General features: G+C 38.7%; 1 protein-coding gene across 1 annotated transcript in view; it reads right to left on the bottom strand.

Annotated features, from left to right (window-relative positions):
* Positions 1 to 18,086, bottom strand: part of mttp.1.S (microsomal triglyceride transfer protein, gene 1 S homeolog) — a 42,805-nt gene that overhangs the window by 9,543 nt on the left and 15,176 nt on the right. Inside the window, exons 4-12 of the mRNA XM_018243395.2 lie at positions 10,769 to 10,876; positions 9,454 to 9,570; positions 7,280 to 7,419; positions 6,614 to 6,764; positions 5,439 to 5,596; positions 3,735 to 3,903; positions 2,867 to 2,974; positions 2,080 to 2,292; positions 1,215 to 1,426 (exon numbers count right to left, since the gene is read on the bottom strand). Coding sequence (XP_018098884.1) covers positions 1,215 to 1,426; positions 2,080 to 2,292; positions 2,867 to 2,974; positions 3,735 to 3,903; positions 5,439 to 5,596; positions 6,614 to 6,764; positions 7,280 to 7,419; positions 9,454 to 9,570; positions 10,769 to 10,876 — 1,376 coding nt within the window. The remainder of the gene's footprint in view (positions 1 to 1,214; positions 1,427 to 2,079; positions 2,293 to 2,866; positions 2,975 to 3,734; positions 3,904 to 5,438; positions 5,597 to 6,613; positions 6,765 to 7,279; positions 7,420 to 9,453; positions 9,571 to 10,768; positions 10,877 to 18,086) is intronic.

Below are 18,086 nucleotides of genomic sequence, written 5' to 3'. Positions count from 1 at the left end.
ATTCGAATGAAAAAACCTTGAATTTTGAAGTATTTTTTTGGGTACTTCGACCATTGAATAGGCCACTAAGACCTTCAACTTCGACTCGAACTAAAAACCGTTCGACTATTCGACCATTCGATAGTTGAAGTACTGTCTCTCTCTCTAAAAAAACTTCGACTACATACTTGGGCAGTTTAAACCTACCGAGGTACAATGTTAGCCTATGGGGACCTCCTTCCCCAGCACTTTTCTAAGAAAAATTCTTCGATCCATCGATTAAAATCCTTCAAATCGTTCGATTCGAAGGATTTTATCGTTCAATCGAACGATTTTTACTTTGATCATTCGATCGTAGCATTTGCTCTAAATCCTTCGAATTCGAAATTCAAATTCGAAGGATTTTACTTCAAGAGTCGAATTCGAGGGTTTATTAACCCTCGATATTTGACCCTTAGTAAATGTGCCCCCTAGTAAATGTGCCCCCTAGTTGATACATTTCCCAGCAGCATCTGGAGTATTAGCAACTATTGTATCAATTCTAAGGGGTAAACTTACTAAGTGGCGAAAATTCGCCAGCGACGGCTTCTCAGCCATCTCAACAATAATTCACTCAGACAACGCGGAGTTGCGTTCAGGGCGCCGAACGCTGATGAGTTTTCCCTATCGTTACTTCGGCAATGCGAGTAAATCAAAGTGAAGATGCGCTAGTGTTCAATTCTGCCTAGCACAACTTCGTTAGAGGTCTTCGCTCAGGCTAATTTACATAAGGCAGGAAATTTAAAGTTGAATGGACATAGATGTTGCAGCAAATACATTACATTACACAAGTCCAGGGAACCTAAATAAAGAAAATAGAGTTGTTATATTACATGAGCCCAATGTAAAGTTTATGTTCCATATGTTAGAAAATGTATGGGGGAACCCTGTTACCTAAATAAATGTTAAGGGCTTTTGCAGGCCTTCGCTCTGAAATAAGGAAAAAGAAAGACGCCAGCGTTTTTTCCACTAAAAAAATATTATGTAAGTAACAGAAGAATGAGGATCTATGCACTCCAAGGTACTTTGACTGGTCTGAGCTGGCAAAGGCAAGTCGGGCGAACGTTCAGTAAAATCCGCATCTTAGTGAATTTGCGGTGTTACATTCAGGCCACTTAATCAGGGCCTAAACACTCTATACCCATATTGCTACATTATGCACAATGTCTGAACTGGTTGAACAGAACTGGATATACCTGGTTGGCATCTCAAACTGTAGGATGTCTTGGAACACAGAGAGCATGTACTTATTCATTTCCAGGGGTAAGTCCCCAATAGAAAGCAGCAGGTTTTTTACATCCATGTAGGAAGGATTATTGTTTAGTATTATATCAGCTGCAGCAGTTCGCACTGTCTTTTCGTGAATTTTATAATTTTGATGATAGATCCGGTTCATTGCTTTTTTTACCTATTCAAAAGAAAAACAGCACATAGGCAACGATAGAACAAAGACATTTCCTTCATTTCACCTAATTCATTATTTGCAGTTAGAATAAAGAAAAAAGAATAAAGGGAAACTCTGACAAAACAAAATATTAAGTACTGGTGATATTCATCAGAAGATCACTGATTCAGTTAAGATTAAATAGCCAGGTAGCTAAGTAGACAGGCAGGATAAAGTCCTAAGCTGGTTTTATCAGGGAAAATGACTACCGGGGCCAAAAAAAGGGGAAGGTAGAAAGAATTATTTCACCATCAGGAATTGTTGTTAACATTATTATGCCTCAGAATAGTACAATAAGCCATATGTAGCTTACATATAATTTATAGGCTGCTATAAAGGTGTTATATTATTTTATCAGTTCAGGACACTTTTCAACAAGTTATCTTCAACAATGGCATGGTTCAGTGGTGTAACTAGATATTACTGGGCCCAAGAGCAAATTATTTTTCAGGCCCCAAAAAAGTCTAGAGGTTGACTTGTTTTACCTGTATTTATTCAAAATGTATATAAATTAGAGCCTCATGGGGCCCTATACCTCCTTGGACCCCCCTGCAGCCGCAGGGTCTGCTTCCTCTATAGTTACTTCCCTGGTGCCTGTTTTTTCATTAGTTAGTTACCTCTTCATTGATGAAACGTGTATCGTATTTCTGGAGCGCACTGATTGCAATACTGCTGACAGGTCCCTCCCCAGATTCTGCGTATTTCAGCAGCAGAGGAACGCCTTCCGGCAAGATGGCATTTTTTAGACCCAATAAATGGGTCTTGATATCCGCAGGCTTTTCAGCCTTTCCCAAACCTTCTAAGATCAACTTTTTTGCTTCCAAAATTGACTGTCAAGAAAATTAAAATAAGAAACCATCATTAAACGTAAGCTTGTTGAAGAGTAGCTTGTAGTTAGAACAACAATATACTGCTATTTAATCTCAGTGATTGGTATTATCATTAAACAACAGGGGCCCAATTTATATAGGCGCACACTCATTATACTTGAAACTGGAAAATCCTGAAGGATTCACAGCAGTTCATCTATTATTGCAATAAGAAAAGTGATTTAAGGAAGTGGCACATTAATCATAGTAGACTAATATGTCAGTTTGTCAGAATGTGATGACTGCTTTGAGTTGGACGCAATTCTGTTTTATGGGGGTGTAAGAGCTCATCAGCAGAACTGAGTGCTAACACCCAGGGCCAATTGATGTGTGCAAGGCCCCCGGGGCTGCCACCCCGGGGTCCCCCACCATGTCCCCACACCCCGCACATTGTTAATCCATAATGCAAATACAAGGGAGGATTAATAATTCACATAAGATTGTTTAAAAGTATATTTTTCTATTTAAAGGGTGAAAACCATAAGTCAAGTAGTAAATACAATTATGCCATGAAACAACACAGTTTGATATTTACCGGAAAATCACACATTCCATTCTTGCAGAGCCTCTTGATCAGCGCACCAATTATTATAACCACAGTTTCCCTGATCTCGTGATTTCCAATTATCCCTTTGGACTTGGCCTGGTGGAATTAAAAGAAACATGTCAGCATACCATAAATATGTAAGGCCACATTTCAGTATCTTTTTGATGCAACAGGATGCCTAAACTGTAGTTTATAAGTTTGCCATCCAAGTCCTAAACTGTCAGTATTATAGGGCTCATTCTACACCTATCTATTGAAAGAGATAATACAGATATGGAACCTGTTATCCAGAATTTTGGGGACCTGGGGTTTTCTAGATAAGGGGTCTTTCCATAATTTTGATCTCTATACCTTAAGTCTGCAAAAAATCATCGAAACATTAAATTAACCTGATAGTTTTGCCTCTGATCTCAGATCTGATACATGCAATCTTATTTTTACACTGTTGTAGTGATAAGGGGAATCACAAATGGTGAATATTGTTCTTTTCCAAGCCGTGTGTATTTTTAGGATAAATATCTGAGTATCTAATGCCGGGATTTTCATTTCCACTTTTGCATTTCTTCTGGCAAGGGATGGTTCAAATGGAGGCCTTAAATGAGCACAGGTGGAGAGGTCAGATGACTGAGCCACTGACTGATCCATGTTTGCTTATGTAAGGATATCATTAAAACTAACTCTTATGGGGGAAGAGGAGTCACAAGATCAGACTGAGGACCTCTGACTTAGAGAAACATGAGCAAGAGAGCCATATTTACAAATCTGCTCTTTCCACGATAGTTATTAACAGGCTGCCTGTTTGAGAACATAAAATGGTACTAGTAGACACAAGACAATGCCCCATGGCTGTACTTACAACAAGAGCTTTGAGCATTTGCTCATCTGGATGTGAGGCTAATCCGCAAGCATACAAGAATCTCTCTTGCAACAATGGCCTGCTCCCATTGGTGAAGTCAAGAAACTCTAGCATGGCCTCCAAGGATTCCGCCGTCTGAGCAAAAGTTATAGCATCAACCAGCTGTGGACTAATGGAACAATATGAAAACATGTTATTCATTATTCTATAGTATTCCAAAGTATGCACATCTGTGTTTTTAATAAAAATGGCTTGTCTGTATATAGTATTGTTCAGTAATATACAAAGCACTTCATGTTGTACACTTACATTGAGCCATATTGAAAAAAGGAGCTTTCTGATGTACACCTTGGTTAGTCCTACTAGTTAATTCACCACCTGCTAATGTATTCCTAAGGTAGTGTGCAATTTGATTGTGAGTGTCCCATAAAATAACAGCATACATCTCAGAGGTTATTTATCAATGATTGAATTTGAATACTTTTCAACAAATTAATTTTTTTAGTGCTAAAAGTCATGAATTCGAATTATGCTCTGCAAAACTTGTTTGGAAGATAAGTATTGAGCTCAAATAATTTGTATAGCTTGAATGTAAAACTTCACCACGAGTTCATGTAGAAGTCAACGGGAGCCATTTCTGGCAATTTGAAGGCGATTCTTCAATACAAACTTTTCTAATTTTTCGAACCATTGAAAATGAGTAACAATTTTAGATATTCAAATTTTTTTCCCCGAATTTTTTCTATTTGGATTTTTTTAATAAACAAGCAAGCATTCAATTAAAAAATAAAATAAAGTTTATTGAAGTATAAAATCCTCTAGTATTACACAAACTCTAAGGCCCCGGACACACATGTGGATCTTCACTGCGTTTTTAAAAAAAGCCGACCACCGTTTAGTAGGCTTAGCGATTTCACGCTTAGGCAATGGGACATGCCGCCATCTTATTTACATGGTGGTCAGCTTTTTTAAAAACTGCAACCGCGACGACAATGCTGCACATACCACATGTGTGTCCAGGGCCTAATTCTGATAAATTAGCTTCTGGCTTCTTCTTTCTTCAAATTTCCCTGGCCAAAAGCATGCACAGTAGAACATAATAGCTGACTTTATAGTTAAAGTTCAGCTTTTCGTTGTAATGCGCATGCGCAACCCTGCCATGAAAGAAGAAGCAGGAAGAAGATCTCTCTGTGGAGCTCACTGGTATAACCCCGGGCCGGTTGCAGTTTTCTGCCGATAGGCACCGTCCAGTGGTTTCCAGTAAGTCAATACAATCACTTGGGGGTGCTTAACATTTGGCACCCCCAAGAGCAAATAGACTTTCCTTCTCCTATAAATACTATATTGATAGGTACTTGCTCAGTACTCAGTCTTGCATTATCTTGAAACACATCAGGAATGGCCCTCACTTGCATAAAAGGTATTTGGTCAATTTTATTGAGCCACACTCAATGATTATGAAACTCAACATTTATGGGTGATGAAGGCAGACCTGAAATGTTGCATCATTTATGTAGCATTTTAAATGTTTTTAGCAAATTTTTGCATCCTTTGCATTGCACTTCACATACTTTTAAGTAGACAGTCTAGATATGCACGCGTCTTTTTAAAATCAGTTAAAGCCTTTGCCCTAATGCTTTGTACTGAAACAAACTTCATTTTGGTATTAGCTATTCAACACACAGTGTGGTTATAAGTACTTACAGTACATCTTCCTTTTCTGATTTAAGAAGCTTCAAAATTTCAGATTTTTTTGCTCTGCGAAGACTTTGAATTAAAGAGAGGAAGCTGTGGGCTGCGTTGGCTTTTGAAAGATTCTGAGGCTCGAAATGCTCTCGAGTTGCTTGCCAGTGCTGTGCGAGCTAAAAAATAAACATTAACATCTTAGATTTTTAACAGAATATCTTGGCTTTAATTGCTTAAGGAGAGTTTATTATATTGCCCTTCTCACCCCCACCCAGATCTTGATGGTCTCTTTGGAATGAAAACACATTTACCCCTTACCTTTCACTATAAGCCCTCTGTGAACTGTGGGAAAAATTAGATGATTTATTTTTTTGTGTCATGAAACATTGCCAGTGTGCCCCCCAATTGCCATGCAAGCGATCAGATTTTTTTTGTTTTGGGCCTGCTCTGGTTTAGGATTTTCATTTCACTATATTTTGAATAAATACCAAATTGAAGAGCCAACCAGTGTCATCTTATACCAGTAATATGGTGGATAATGTATCCCTTCATGATATAATTTGTTGATTTTGGTATGTAAAAAATTGGAATTATAGTAATTTGTGTGTTTTTTTTGTGTAGAGATTGACAGATAATTTCTCAGAACATGTAATGTATATAATTCATAATGTAGCACAACCAATGGATATGAAATACTTAATAATTTAAAATAAAACAGCTGTGTTATATGCAACCCTTTTCTATAACTACAGATTGTAAAGTGACAGCAGAGAATGAGAAATGCTACTGAAGATCCTTGAAATACTGAAACTATACCATTTTATTAAAGAGCATTATTTCTTGAAAGCATCATGTTCAATATGCAACTTTTTGCAAAGTCCTATCAACGTGACAGGAGCTGTCTTAGAAGGACTGAAAAAGAATGACTTCTGTAGCAATAAATTTAAGCTTTTTAATTAAAGTATGTATTTATTTGGTGTTACTGGACCTTTAGACATATTGTAAACAAGATAAAGCTGATGATGAGTGTTGTCATTACCACTCTTTGATGATTTTATTTGTTTTTATTTGTTTTATCCCACCTTTACTCTGCATCTCAGCAACTGATGACATGCTCTGTGCAGTTCAAAGATTTTTGTTGCAAAAAATGTATATTTGCCAAACCAAGTGTAGTATAGAGCTTGTCAACTTACAGGAGGACAACCCTTGCAGTCGGATTTCATTTGATCTGCTGCCAGTGGGAGCTGTACATATTTTGCATCTACTGCCTTAACCACAGTGCCAATTTGCTTGCCTGGAGTTTCCTTGGACCCGGCTTGCGTAGACTTTAGTTCCAGTTTTTGCCTGCATGTTAGAAAAATAAATAACAGAAAAATAATAGAAGCAGAAGTCATCAGGTTCTGTGTTAATAAGTGGATTTTTTCTCTTTGTATAACTAAACAAAAGGGTATGGCAACACAAGAGTTCTGGGGAAAATATTGCATTCTTAGTCAAAAGCATGCAGTTTTGATTCACACATGCATTCCTACATGTGTTCTACAAGTGTAAATAATGGTGTAAAGGTTACCAAGATTAATTTACTAACATCAGGCATAATTCTTCCTATGCAATAACCTATACCAACCAACTATCAGTTAGCTGCAGACTGAATAGTATAAAAAATTATCGATCATAAATCAAATTTGGTTTTGATGTTCCCTTTTTTTCAGTTTAGCGCTACATATTTCTCTCAAAGCTCTATACTTCTTTTAAGACACCACTAAGGATACCTAATTAAAGGTAGATATATTTAGATAAAGGCAAATGCACAGACTCATGACACTGCTGCACAGCGCAGGAGTTTGTTGGATTACACTTACTTGCACACAATCTTTGCTGCTACTGCATTATATGAATTAAGAGTCAACACATGATTCTCTTCAGCCAACACCGATTTAATGAGATCCTCATCGAGTATGTAAATTGTACTGGATGTTCCTTTATTAGAAATGCCAATCACCTGAAAAACATAAATGTAAACATAATTGTGGGTAATAGGGACTAGAGATTTAAATAAAAGCTTAAAGCAACATTGCACAATGTTGTGGCCAAACACAGAACAACTAAACAGCAGTATGTTCTCACTTCTAATCTTTGATTAAAATGTAATGCCACGGTCATAATAAAAGAAAGATGGCATAGTGCTTGCAACCAGCATTCTCACTGATGGATTCTTTAGTATCTGTAATCAAACATAAGAGAATTAGGGGGCACAGTGGGACAGTTTTTACAACAATTTCTATAGATCCCATAAGTGAAGGTCAGAAATATATACTTTTTCAAATTGCTTTCCATTTTTTATTTTTTTACCATTTTTCCAAAATTGAGGTTTAAAGGGGAACTCTGCACAAACATAACTTAAACTTTTTGAAAAGTAAACGTAATTTCAAACAACTTTGCAATTTACATGAATTAAAAAATATGCAGACATGATTTTTAATGGTTTGAAACAGTTCCCTAAGCCTAGCCCCTGCTCTCCTGCTGATCTCTCAGATTACTTTGCTGAGCTGGCTGACTACTGTTACTTTGTATCAGCAGCATCTGTCCTCAGCCTGCATCCTCCAAACCCCATGGTTCCCTGCACATGTGATTTCAATAATTCCTGCATGCTGTCTGTAAGCTGTGGAGAAGTTGTTACAATCAGTGTTTAGTCCCTCTTTCCCTGCCAGGATTTCAAATAATGCAGAAAGAGAAGAACTGTTAAACTGCTGGATTTCAGCATAGAAAATGGCATGCATTCATACTTTTTCAAGTATGAAGCTTACCGAGTGATGGGTATATTAGGGGTTTCTGTGTTATGTGGGCCTCTATATAACATTTTGGTTTGGAAGCTGGAGTACCCCTTTAAGGGCAGAGACACATGCTGCTATTTCGGGAACTGCCTTCCCGCCGGCTACAATGTAAATCGCCAGCGGGATGGCACTCGGATCGCCTCGTGAGGCAACTTCAGAAAATGAAGCTTACCGAGTCCCATGCCGCCGGCGATTGACATTCTAGCTGACGGGAAAGACAGTTCGGGGAGTTTCCCGAAAAAGAAGCGATTTGTCGCTGGGCGACTAATCTCCCCAAATAGCAGTGTGTCTCTGCCCTAAAGTTTAAAGTCTCTGGTCATTCAGTCTGGCAGCTCAGTAAACAAGGTGCAGATTGTGAGCTGTTACAATATGCTACATTAGTTGATACATTTCTCAGCAGCATCTGTGGAATATTAGCAACTAGTGTATCAATTCTAATGGCTGCCTTTACTGAAACTCAGGGATTCTGACCAGCAGTGACAAAGATAAGAAATGTATCAACTATCATTTAGAACAGTTACAGTCAGTGACACTACCCCCCCATAGGTGCTTTAGAAAGACAAAAGAAGGTGAAAAATTAAACTTTATTTATTTAAAAAAAAATGGTCACAAATAGAAAATAAAAAGTAATTTAAGAATCATTTTTTTTATTTCTAGTGAACTATCTGAAACCAACTGAACTGAAAAAAGTGTTGGAAAGTGAGCAACCCCCTGTAAAATTATAATTGATTATTATATAGTATGGGTTTCTGTACCAGGACCAAGTGTTGAGGTGGGTCATTTAGATAGAAAGGCTTATATGATAAGTAACACCAAAAAATGAAAAGGTCTTAATAGAAAACAATATCATGTACTGCACTGGTAAAATCATTGTATTTGCTTCAGAAACACAACTATAGTTTATAGAGACAAACTGCTGTGTAGACGTGTATTTTCTATTGCATTTAATTTTAATACAGGCTTCTGTGTCTCCTTAAATGGTATTTAATTTAACCTCAACTGAGTGACATTATACCACTATATTAAAAAAAATATATAACCCAAGCAGAGTAAGACTGTACTGTTTACACATACAAAAGTCTACATATAGGCAATTACATGAAGCCTTTATATTTTACTCATCGTTCCACAAAGGGCACAAGTGAACATAATATCAGCATACAACTATCTAATAATATTTAAAAGATTTTTCTATATGTTACCATGTTGTAGGTCGAGAAGCCTGCTTTTGATATCTTGCAGCTTGCAATATCTTTTACTTTAGTCACCTGGTTCTGCCGTGTTTGATAATTAGCCTTGCAGTTCCCAGAAACATCGACCTGATATGAATATAGTATCATTGGAAATATCAATTCACAATACTCATATGATGAATTTGAAGTATCAATAAAGCAGAAAATATATTTTGTAGAGAGAGGCCATCGTTAGCCGTCGCTAGAGAAAATTCGCCAGAAATCGAATCCGCAGGGACATTGCCAATTTTGTGAATTTGACCCATAGCGTCTTGTTTCTGGAGTACTTTTTAAACACTTGCACTGCTGGGTTCGATTTTTTCACTCCCCAGATTAACTGAGTAAGGCCTAGTGATTTTATTATTGATTAGTTATGGTGCTGGAAAATCAGTATCAGTTATTTGTGGTCCTGACTAAAGGCAAGCATTCCACTACAAACATAGCTTAAAGGATAAGTAAACCTTAAAAAAATATATAAATGCTCAGGGTGCTTTAAAAGAACTTTTGCAATTTACATTATATTTTTTTTCAGTTTCAGGGCTATTTCATTTTTATCAACTGCCAATACAGTGAATTTTGTAACAACAGTGTCACTTGCTGGTCAGTTCCTGTAACTGTACCTTCAAAGAGGTGGAAAACGTGATCTAATGTTGCTCTGCTCAGAATAGAGAAGGGAAAAGGCATCTGAGGCTTCTATTTTCTTTCCTGAGCATCAGAACACTCTGATTCCCTTCTGGGGCTAAATCTCTTTGTAGAGTTACACTTTTGCAGTTTACATATATAAATAATTAATATATACTGCACCCTGAGAAATGTTACGTTTTCTAAAGGTTTACTTACCCTTTAATATCAATTAGGTTTCTGTGTTATAGCATCTGAGGTCCCATATAACTTTCCAAACTAAACTAGAGAATTTGACAAAGCTCCATAATTGTCAGTTCAGTTGTTTACCCTCTCTGATAGCGGTCTGATTGCAAAATATTGTACTCTTTATTTAATGGTTGACATGGCATACATTTATTTATTGCTTTAGAAATATGTTGCTTGGGACAAGGCAAAAAGATTATTGACAGGTGCCGCTCAACATTTACATATTTCCAATGCCCAAAATTCATTTGCTGCCCACCACGCAAAGCATCTCATTATCTTCTTCCTTTTTTGTATTTGTGAGACACCCACAGCCCTTCCATTTCACAGAAGTCATTGATTACTCAACAAATTTCACGCTGTGCAAACAAGCTACCACTTGAGCCTACTGCCTACAACTTATTACAGATGGTATTACCTCAGTGACAGAACCAGGGTTAAGTTGTATCTGGAACAGGCTAGCCAGGCCTCGCTTCAAATTTAGAAGGACAGTTGATTCATCTTTGTATGAGAAAAAGCTTTTCACCTGTGGAAACAAACCAACAAACAAACAAACAGCTAAAGTATGAAAACGTTACCAATAAACATTGCAAGGTTTGTGTTATATTGTGGATAGCCCCATGAACTAAAATCCGTACAAACTGTGCCAATTACAATGCTGCACCTAAAGTGTTTCCATCATCTATATTTGCTCAGCAAATATACGGAGCACACAGTGGCTGGATTCATAAAATCTTCATTTATTGGGTATAGTTAAAAGCATACCCCACTGTGACACATACCCCACACTTGATGCGTTTCGTGGCATCTCACCACTCCCTCAGAAGCTTCTGAGGAAGTGGCGAGATGCCACGAAACGCGTCAAGTGTGGGGTATATTTTGCAGCCGTGAGTGGAATTTATGCTTTTAACTATACCCAATAAATGAAAATTTTATGAATCCAGCCACCGTGTGCTCCGTATATTTGCTGAGTGTTTGTACACTTCGCCCAGGTTCCGGGGGCGTGATTATGAGCTAGCACAGGTGATTGTTGGACCCGAGGTGCAGGTGTGGGTGAGTGCTCTCAATTGATGTTTTCTACATCATGTATATTTGAACAGGACCTAACACCTGCTTTGACCAGGTGGAATTTACAGGGGTTCATTTGTGCCTTATACCCACAACTTCCATTTTACTGTTGTAAAATATTATGCCACAACTGAGAAAATGCAGTTGAAAGTTCTACTTTAAAAACTAGATGAATGTTGTGTTCTTTGACTTTAAACAGCTCATTATCTGATGCCATGGGATTCTCACTGATATGGGACTTTGTTTCTGCTGACATTCAGTAACATGCATATCAATTTAAATGTGATTTGTAGGAAAAAATAACAAAATATAAAAAAATATTTGGCCTCTGAAATTGAAAGAGAAAGATCATTGTAAGGTGGCAAAGAACCCAGCAGTTCAAGCTCAGTTGAAGGTCTAACCTCTGTCCATGGTCCCTTTAAAAGTTCAACATTTGGTCAAAGCCCACTTTTGAGTGGCTTTTGGGTAGCAAAATATCAGTCATAGTTTCCATAACACCTATGACCGCAAATACATCTAGGAGAGCAACGGCCATTATCCCTACCTGTCAACCTAAATGGCCACCTGCAATGCTCCAAGCCCCCTAGGGGGACAAGCAATAGCCACAGAGTTTGGGAAGCACTGCCCTAACACATGCATTTAATCATTGACTAATTCACCCACTAGAACAGTGAGTGATCCCCAACCATTGGCTCATGAGTAACATGTTGCTCACCAACACTTTGGATGTTGCTCCCAATGGCGTCAAAGCAGAGTTCATATAGGAGCTACCAGCCAATCACAGCACTTATTTGGCATCCCTACATTTTTTTTTCATTCTTGTGTTGCTCCCCAAAGCTTTTTACAATTGAATGTGGCTCAAAGAAAAAAAAAAGTTGGGGACCCCCTCACTAGAGTCTTAATATTTGAAAAGGCTGATTATTAGCAGTGTTACAGAAATGCTAAAACATGGTTATTACAGTCATTTTGCAATTGTTCGAGCAAAATCCAAGACTGCAAATAGTTACCCACACTCCCTCCATAATTAGGGGGCTATTTACTAACCTTTTTTTACAATACATTTACACAAAAAAATTGTGTCTTTTTATTTCTTTAAAACAACAATTTGAGGTTTAAAAATGTAAAACTCTAAAAAAAACTGGCAAGAAGAAGCAGGCAAGGTCCTAAAAAGCTGATCTGATTTACCATTTTTACTTCATTTGGACTTTTGGAGGTTTTAATATTTTTTTATTGCAGAACTTAGAGAAAATGAGTTTATTCATAGCTTCAAAAACTGACAAATTAGAATTTTGATAAAAGGGCCCCTAACTGTCTTGTTGGCTCTAGAGATGTCGCGAACTGTTCGCCGGCGAACTTGTTCGCGCGAACATCGGGTGTTCGCGCTCGCCGGAAGTTCGCGAACGTCGCGCGACGTTCGCCATTTTGGGTTCGCCATTGTTGGCGCTTTTTTTGCCCTCTCACCCCAGACCAGCAGGTACATGGCAGCCAATCAGGAAGCTCTCCCCTGGACCACTCCCCTTCCCTATAAAAACCGAAGCCCTGCAGCGTTTTTTCACTCTGCCTGTGTGTGCTGAAGAGATAGTGTAGGGAGAGAGCTGCTGCCTGTTAGTGATTTCAGGGACAGTTGAAAGTTTGCTGGCTAGTAATCGTTTTGATACTGCTCTGTTATTGGAGGGACAGAAGTCTGCAGGGGTTTGAGGGACATTTAAGCTTAGGTAGCTTTGCTGGCTAGTAATCTACCTTCTACTGCAGTGCTCTGTATGTAGCTGCTGTGGGCAGCTGTCCTGCTTCTGATCTCATCTGCTGACTGCTGCAATAACAGTAGTCCTTGTAAGGACTGCTTTTATTTATTTTTTGTTGTTTTACTACTACTACTACTACTACTATAAGAGCCCAGTGCTATTAGTCTAGCAGTGTTGGGGAGTGGGACTGGTGTGCTAATCTGCTGCTCCTAGTAGTTCAGCAGCACCAACTTTAATTTTTTTTTTTTTAATATTCATTTTTTTTTTATTTTACTTTTTTTATTTTACTACCGCTGTAGTAGTGTATAAGTTGACCTTTTAGGCATTATTTGCCCTGTAGGCATTATTTGCACACTGTTTTCTTCAACCCGCCATCTAGCTGTGTGACCTTGTTCACATTCTGTCTAAATATCCATAATATTACCGTCTCCAGAAAAAACACCGGAGTGACTTTTTTCAAGCAGCCATAATATATTTTACGTAATCCGTATCCACCGCTGTAGTAGTGTATACGTTGACCTTGTAGGCATTGTTTGCCCAGTTTTTTTGGCCGCAGCCACTGAAGCACAGAGGCCAGAAAAAATATGCCATATAAATGCTGAAAATAGTCATTTTTTGCCATACGTTGACTCAACGTATATGGCAAAAAATGACTATTTTCAGCATTTATATGGCATATTTTTTCTGGCAACTGTGCTTCAGTGGCTGCGACCAAAAAAACTGGGCAAACAATGCCTACAAGGTCAACGTATGGCAAAAAATGACTATTTTCAGCATTTATATGGCATATTTTTTCTGGCAACTGTGCTTCAGTGGCTGCAACCAAAAAAACTGGGCAAACAATGTCTACAAGGTCAACGTATGGCGAAAAATTACTATTTTCAGCATTTATATGGCATATTTTTTCTGGCAACTGTGCTTCAGTGGCTGCGTCCAAAAAAACTGGGCAAACAATGCCTACAAGGTCAACGTATGGCAGTTGTTTAAAGAGAACAGTAGATTACTAGCCAGCAAAGCTACCTAAGCTAAAATGTCCCTCAAATCCCTGCAGACTTCTGTCCCTCCAATACAGAGCAGTATCAAGCAGATTACTAGCCAGCAAACTTACTATCATCTGTCCCTGAAATCACTAACAGCTCTCCCCCTACACTATCTCTTCCAAGCACACACAGGCAGATTTTTCAGATACATTTTTGCCCTTGATCCCCCTCTGGCATGCCACTGTCCAGGTCGTTGCACCCTTTAAACAACTTTAAAATCATTTTTCTGGCCAGAAATGTCTTTTCTAGATGTTAAAGTTCGCCTTCCCATTGAAGTCTATGGGGTTCGCGAACCGTTCGCGAACCGCTCGCATTTTTGCGCAAGTTCGCGAATATGTTCGCGAACTTTTTTTCCGACGTTCGCTACATCCCTAGTTGGCTCTAAACCACTGTTTTAGGCAATGCAAAGGGGCTCAGTACTGTAGTTTGAGACCTGCCTTCAGCCATTTGCAGTTAGAAACATAACAGCTTCTAATGAATTTTGTCTTTCTGCTTAAAAATGCTGATCCTTGGGTAAAGTATATGAAGCATTACAAAAGAGGGTTGCCACCATGATGTAATGGGTGCAGATTGATAACGTGGCTGGGTGGGTCAATGATGTGTTGGCGCAAGCTGATAATGTCAGGGGGTGTGACATGGCAATCAGCAATTAGCCCGTTGCCACGTACAGGGCCGAATTTACATAGCGGGCACCCCTAGGCCCACTGACATTCTTCGCCCGTCCCCTCCCTTTTATTAGAGCAATTTTTATCATCGGGACCGGAGCAATGGGGATTGGTGCATGGGAAATTTAAAAAATTATTTTATCTCTAGCGCATCCCCAATGTTTCTGAACCAATGTGGGTGTGGTTAGGCAGCATGCAGCCCCTTTGAATCCTTCCGCCCTAGGCCCGGGCCTTGGTGGCCTTTCTACAAATCAAATCACCACTACAAATTCAAATCGAACGATTCGAACTAAAAAAACGTTTGAATATTCGACCATTCTATAATCAAATTACTGTCTCTTTAAAAAAACTTCGACCCCCTACTTCGCCACCTAAAACCTACCGAGGTGCAATGTTAGGAACGTCCCCATAGGCTTTCTAACAATTTTTTGGTCTAAGAAAAATCGTTTGCTCGATGGATTAAAATCCTTCGAATAGAACGATTCGAAGGATTTAATTGTTTGATCGAACTATTTTTCGTTCGATCGTTTGGTAGAACTATTTGCAGTAAATCATTCGACTTCGATATTCGAAGTCGAATGATTTACATTCGGCAGACGAATATCGAGGGTTAATTAACCCTCAATATTCGACCATATGTAAATCTGCCCCAAAGAGTATAATGAACAAGTCAAAATCAAAGATACAATATATCCTATACGTAAAAAGGTACAAAAAAACTTTGCACGTGTTAATGTAAGCAGAAGCATTCACACTAATGTGAATAAGATGAAAAACTTCATAAGGACAATTACTTTGTAATGTGGAGCATTTATCATATGAAAAGAGTCACTGCTCCTTTTGCCCGCACTCTCCAAATTGTTTATAACCCCACGGTGTTATTCCCAAGTGTAAGGTACACAAACGTGCCAAAGGTTAAAGTGCACAAGGCTTTTTAGGACAATAGCAAGCACACATATGCTATTTAAATAAATGTCAATCATTTATTCCCAGAATTGCTGATAAGGCAATACTTTGCAGAATATATGTTTTGTATCACTCAGTTTTCTTGCAATGTAACTGATATAAAGGATAACAGCAATGCCTAGAACAAGGTTGAACACGGATATTTATTAAAAGTATACTGCACTAATATGTCTGGCTAACCAGGTACACTTTTCTTCTATTTTACAAGTTGTTGTAAATATATTACCTCTGCAGGTAGTTGACTGACGGGTCTGCATAATCGGGATCACTCACTTCCTTGACACAGTGAGCAAAGTACAATTTTAGATGCTATTGTCATCATTTTTTCCCACAGTGCACCATTTTTTCCAGAATCCTACTGTCATTGTAGGTGCACTACGGGCATTGAATCTGTTGCAACGGTGCTGCGTCTGACTCCAAAGCATGTGCATGTCAAAATGGGCACAATTACCCATGCACTGCATAGCAAATTAGATGCAATAGTGACAAATGTTTTTGTAGGTTGTCTACCGTAATTTCCAGTGTTTGGTGTGAGAATAACTGCACCGAATTCTTTAGGTGCTGTGTCTATTGATCAGGCCCAGACTTGTGGCGAAGCCACAAAGGCCCGGGCCCAGGGCCTCAAAATTTTAGGGGTGGCATATCGCCCAGCCACATCCTATGGAGCACTGGGAACTCAAAGCTCCCCAGTGCTCCAGTGCTTGAGAAGGCGTTGCGTTTGGCACTAGGACCATGCAACCTGGGGGGTGGGGCGTGCGTGCGAATGGCTTTAGGGCGCCACTCTCTGAAATCCAGCCCTGTTATTGATTCAAGGCGCTGAGGAAATCCTGGAGTTACTCAGAAGGTGATGGTGGTTCCAGGGTTTGCACAGCTCCATGCATTAATGGATGCAACAGTGCTCAGTTTGGAAAGGAAGGCAGGAAGGACTGATTAGCAATAAGCACAACTATACGGAAGTCAAGTTGCATTTTGGATGCAAAAGTGTTTTTAGATGCAGCTCATTGCTGAGAAGAGCTCAACTTGTCCACTGCATCTGTGGATGTAAATGAACCCTATCATCTTCTCTGAACAGAAGTGAATAGTGATGGGCGAATTTCTCCCGAATTTTCTTGCAAAACTAGAATTTTGCAGCCTGCGTCAATTTTGATGCCGGCGTTAAAGTCAATGGGCGTCCAACGTTGACGTGCAACGGTTTTGACGCGATCGACTTTTCCGACGCGCATCCAAATTTTTTTAAGCCGGTTAATTTTTGCAGGACTTTCACAAATTTATTCGCCTGCGGCGAAACACGGAGATTCGCTGCAAATCCGCTCTTGGTGAATTTATTTGCCCATCACTAGTAGTGAAATTAGAAAATGTAATCCTAACCTGCTATGCACGGTTGGCTTTAAGTAGTCTGATTAATCTGTGGCATAAACTTTAGTAATTTTCAAAGAAGTGGGCAGCATTAATAACATTTTAATAATATTTAATTAAAATTCCATACAATATGTGCCATATAGGTTTATCCACCACTTGTGCCTTTATTGATTTCCATCTTCTTATTTTTGGCAATTCATTTATTTTCTTAAAACAGGGTTTCTGAAGCTTTGCAACATGATAGTGTTGGTTTAATTGAATTATTATTGACTTCTTTAATAGAGTATTTAACTTCACTAAAGGGGGTTAATTGAAACCCACCATAAAATGTGGGTCCCAATTCATAGCTTAAGGCTAATGCCAGATGGCAGCTGAAATTGGCCTGAGGGAATGCATCATTTCGGTGAACTTCAGCATCCGAGCTGACACAATAGTTCTGGGTAAAGGCAGGAGAGGAGGCTAATGCCCACAAAGGGACTCATTTTTGACCAGCGTATTACAGATGGCTGATTTCAGCCCCCGTGTGTCACTAGCCTAAGAATCATTATCTTAGTCATTATTATTCTGAGATTCAGTTTTCCAGGGAGTTATACAGCTTTGGGATGAGTTCAGAAGGGCAAGGGAAATAAAAAACAAACAGTGACTGAAGAAAGATAAAGCAAAATGTCCAAGCATTCAAAACACCTTCAAATAAACTATGGAGAGACCTCTAACAGGGATAAAATAGTATAGCCATCTCTGCATATTGACTTTTTTGCAAAAAAATACATCAAGTGCAGTCTGATTTTGTTTGAAAGGGTATGGATCTTGTGCATGCTAAAACAACAAAGATACCCAATTTATTTATTAACTTAGGGGGCTATTTATCAAAATCGGAATATTTCTGATTTCTTAAA

This window comes from Xenopus laevis, chromosome 1S (assembly GCF_017654675.1).
Source record: "Xenopus laevis strain J_2021 chromosome 1S, Xenopus_laevis_v10.1, whole genome shotgun sequence".
Lineage (NCBI taxonomy): Eukaryota > Metazoa > Chordata > Amphibia > Anura > Pipidae > Xenopus > Xenopus laevis.
This window is presented reverse-complemented; position numbering and strand designations above follow the sequence as displayed.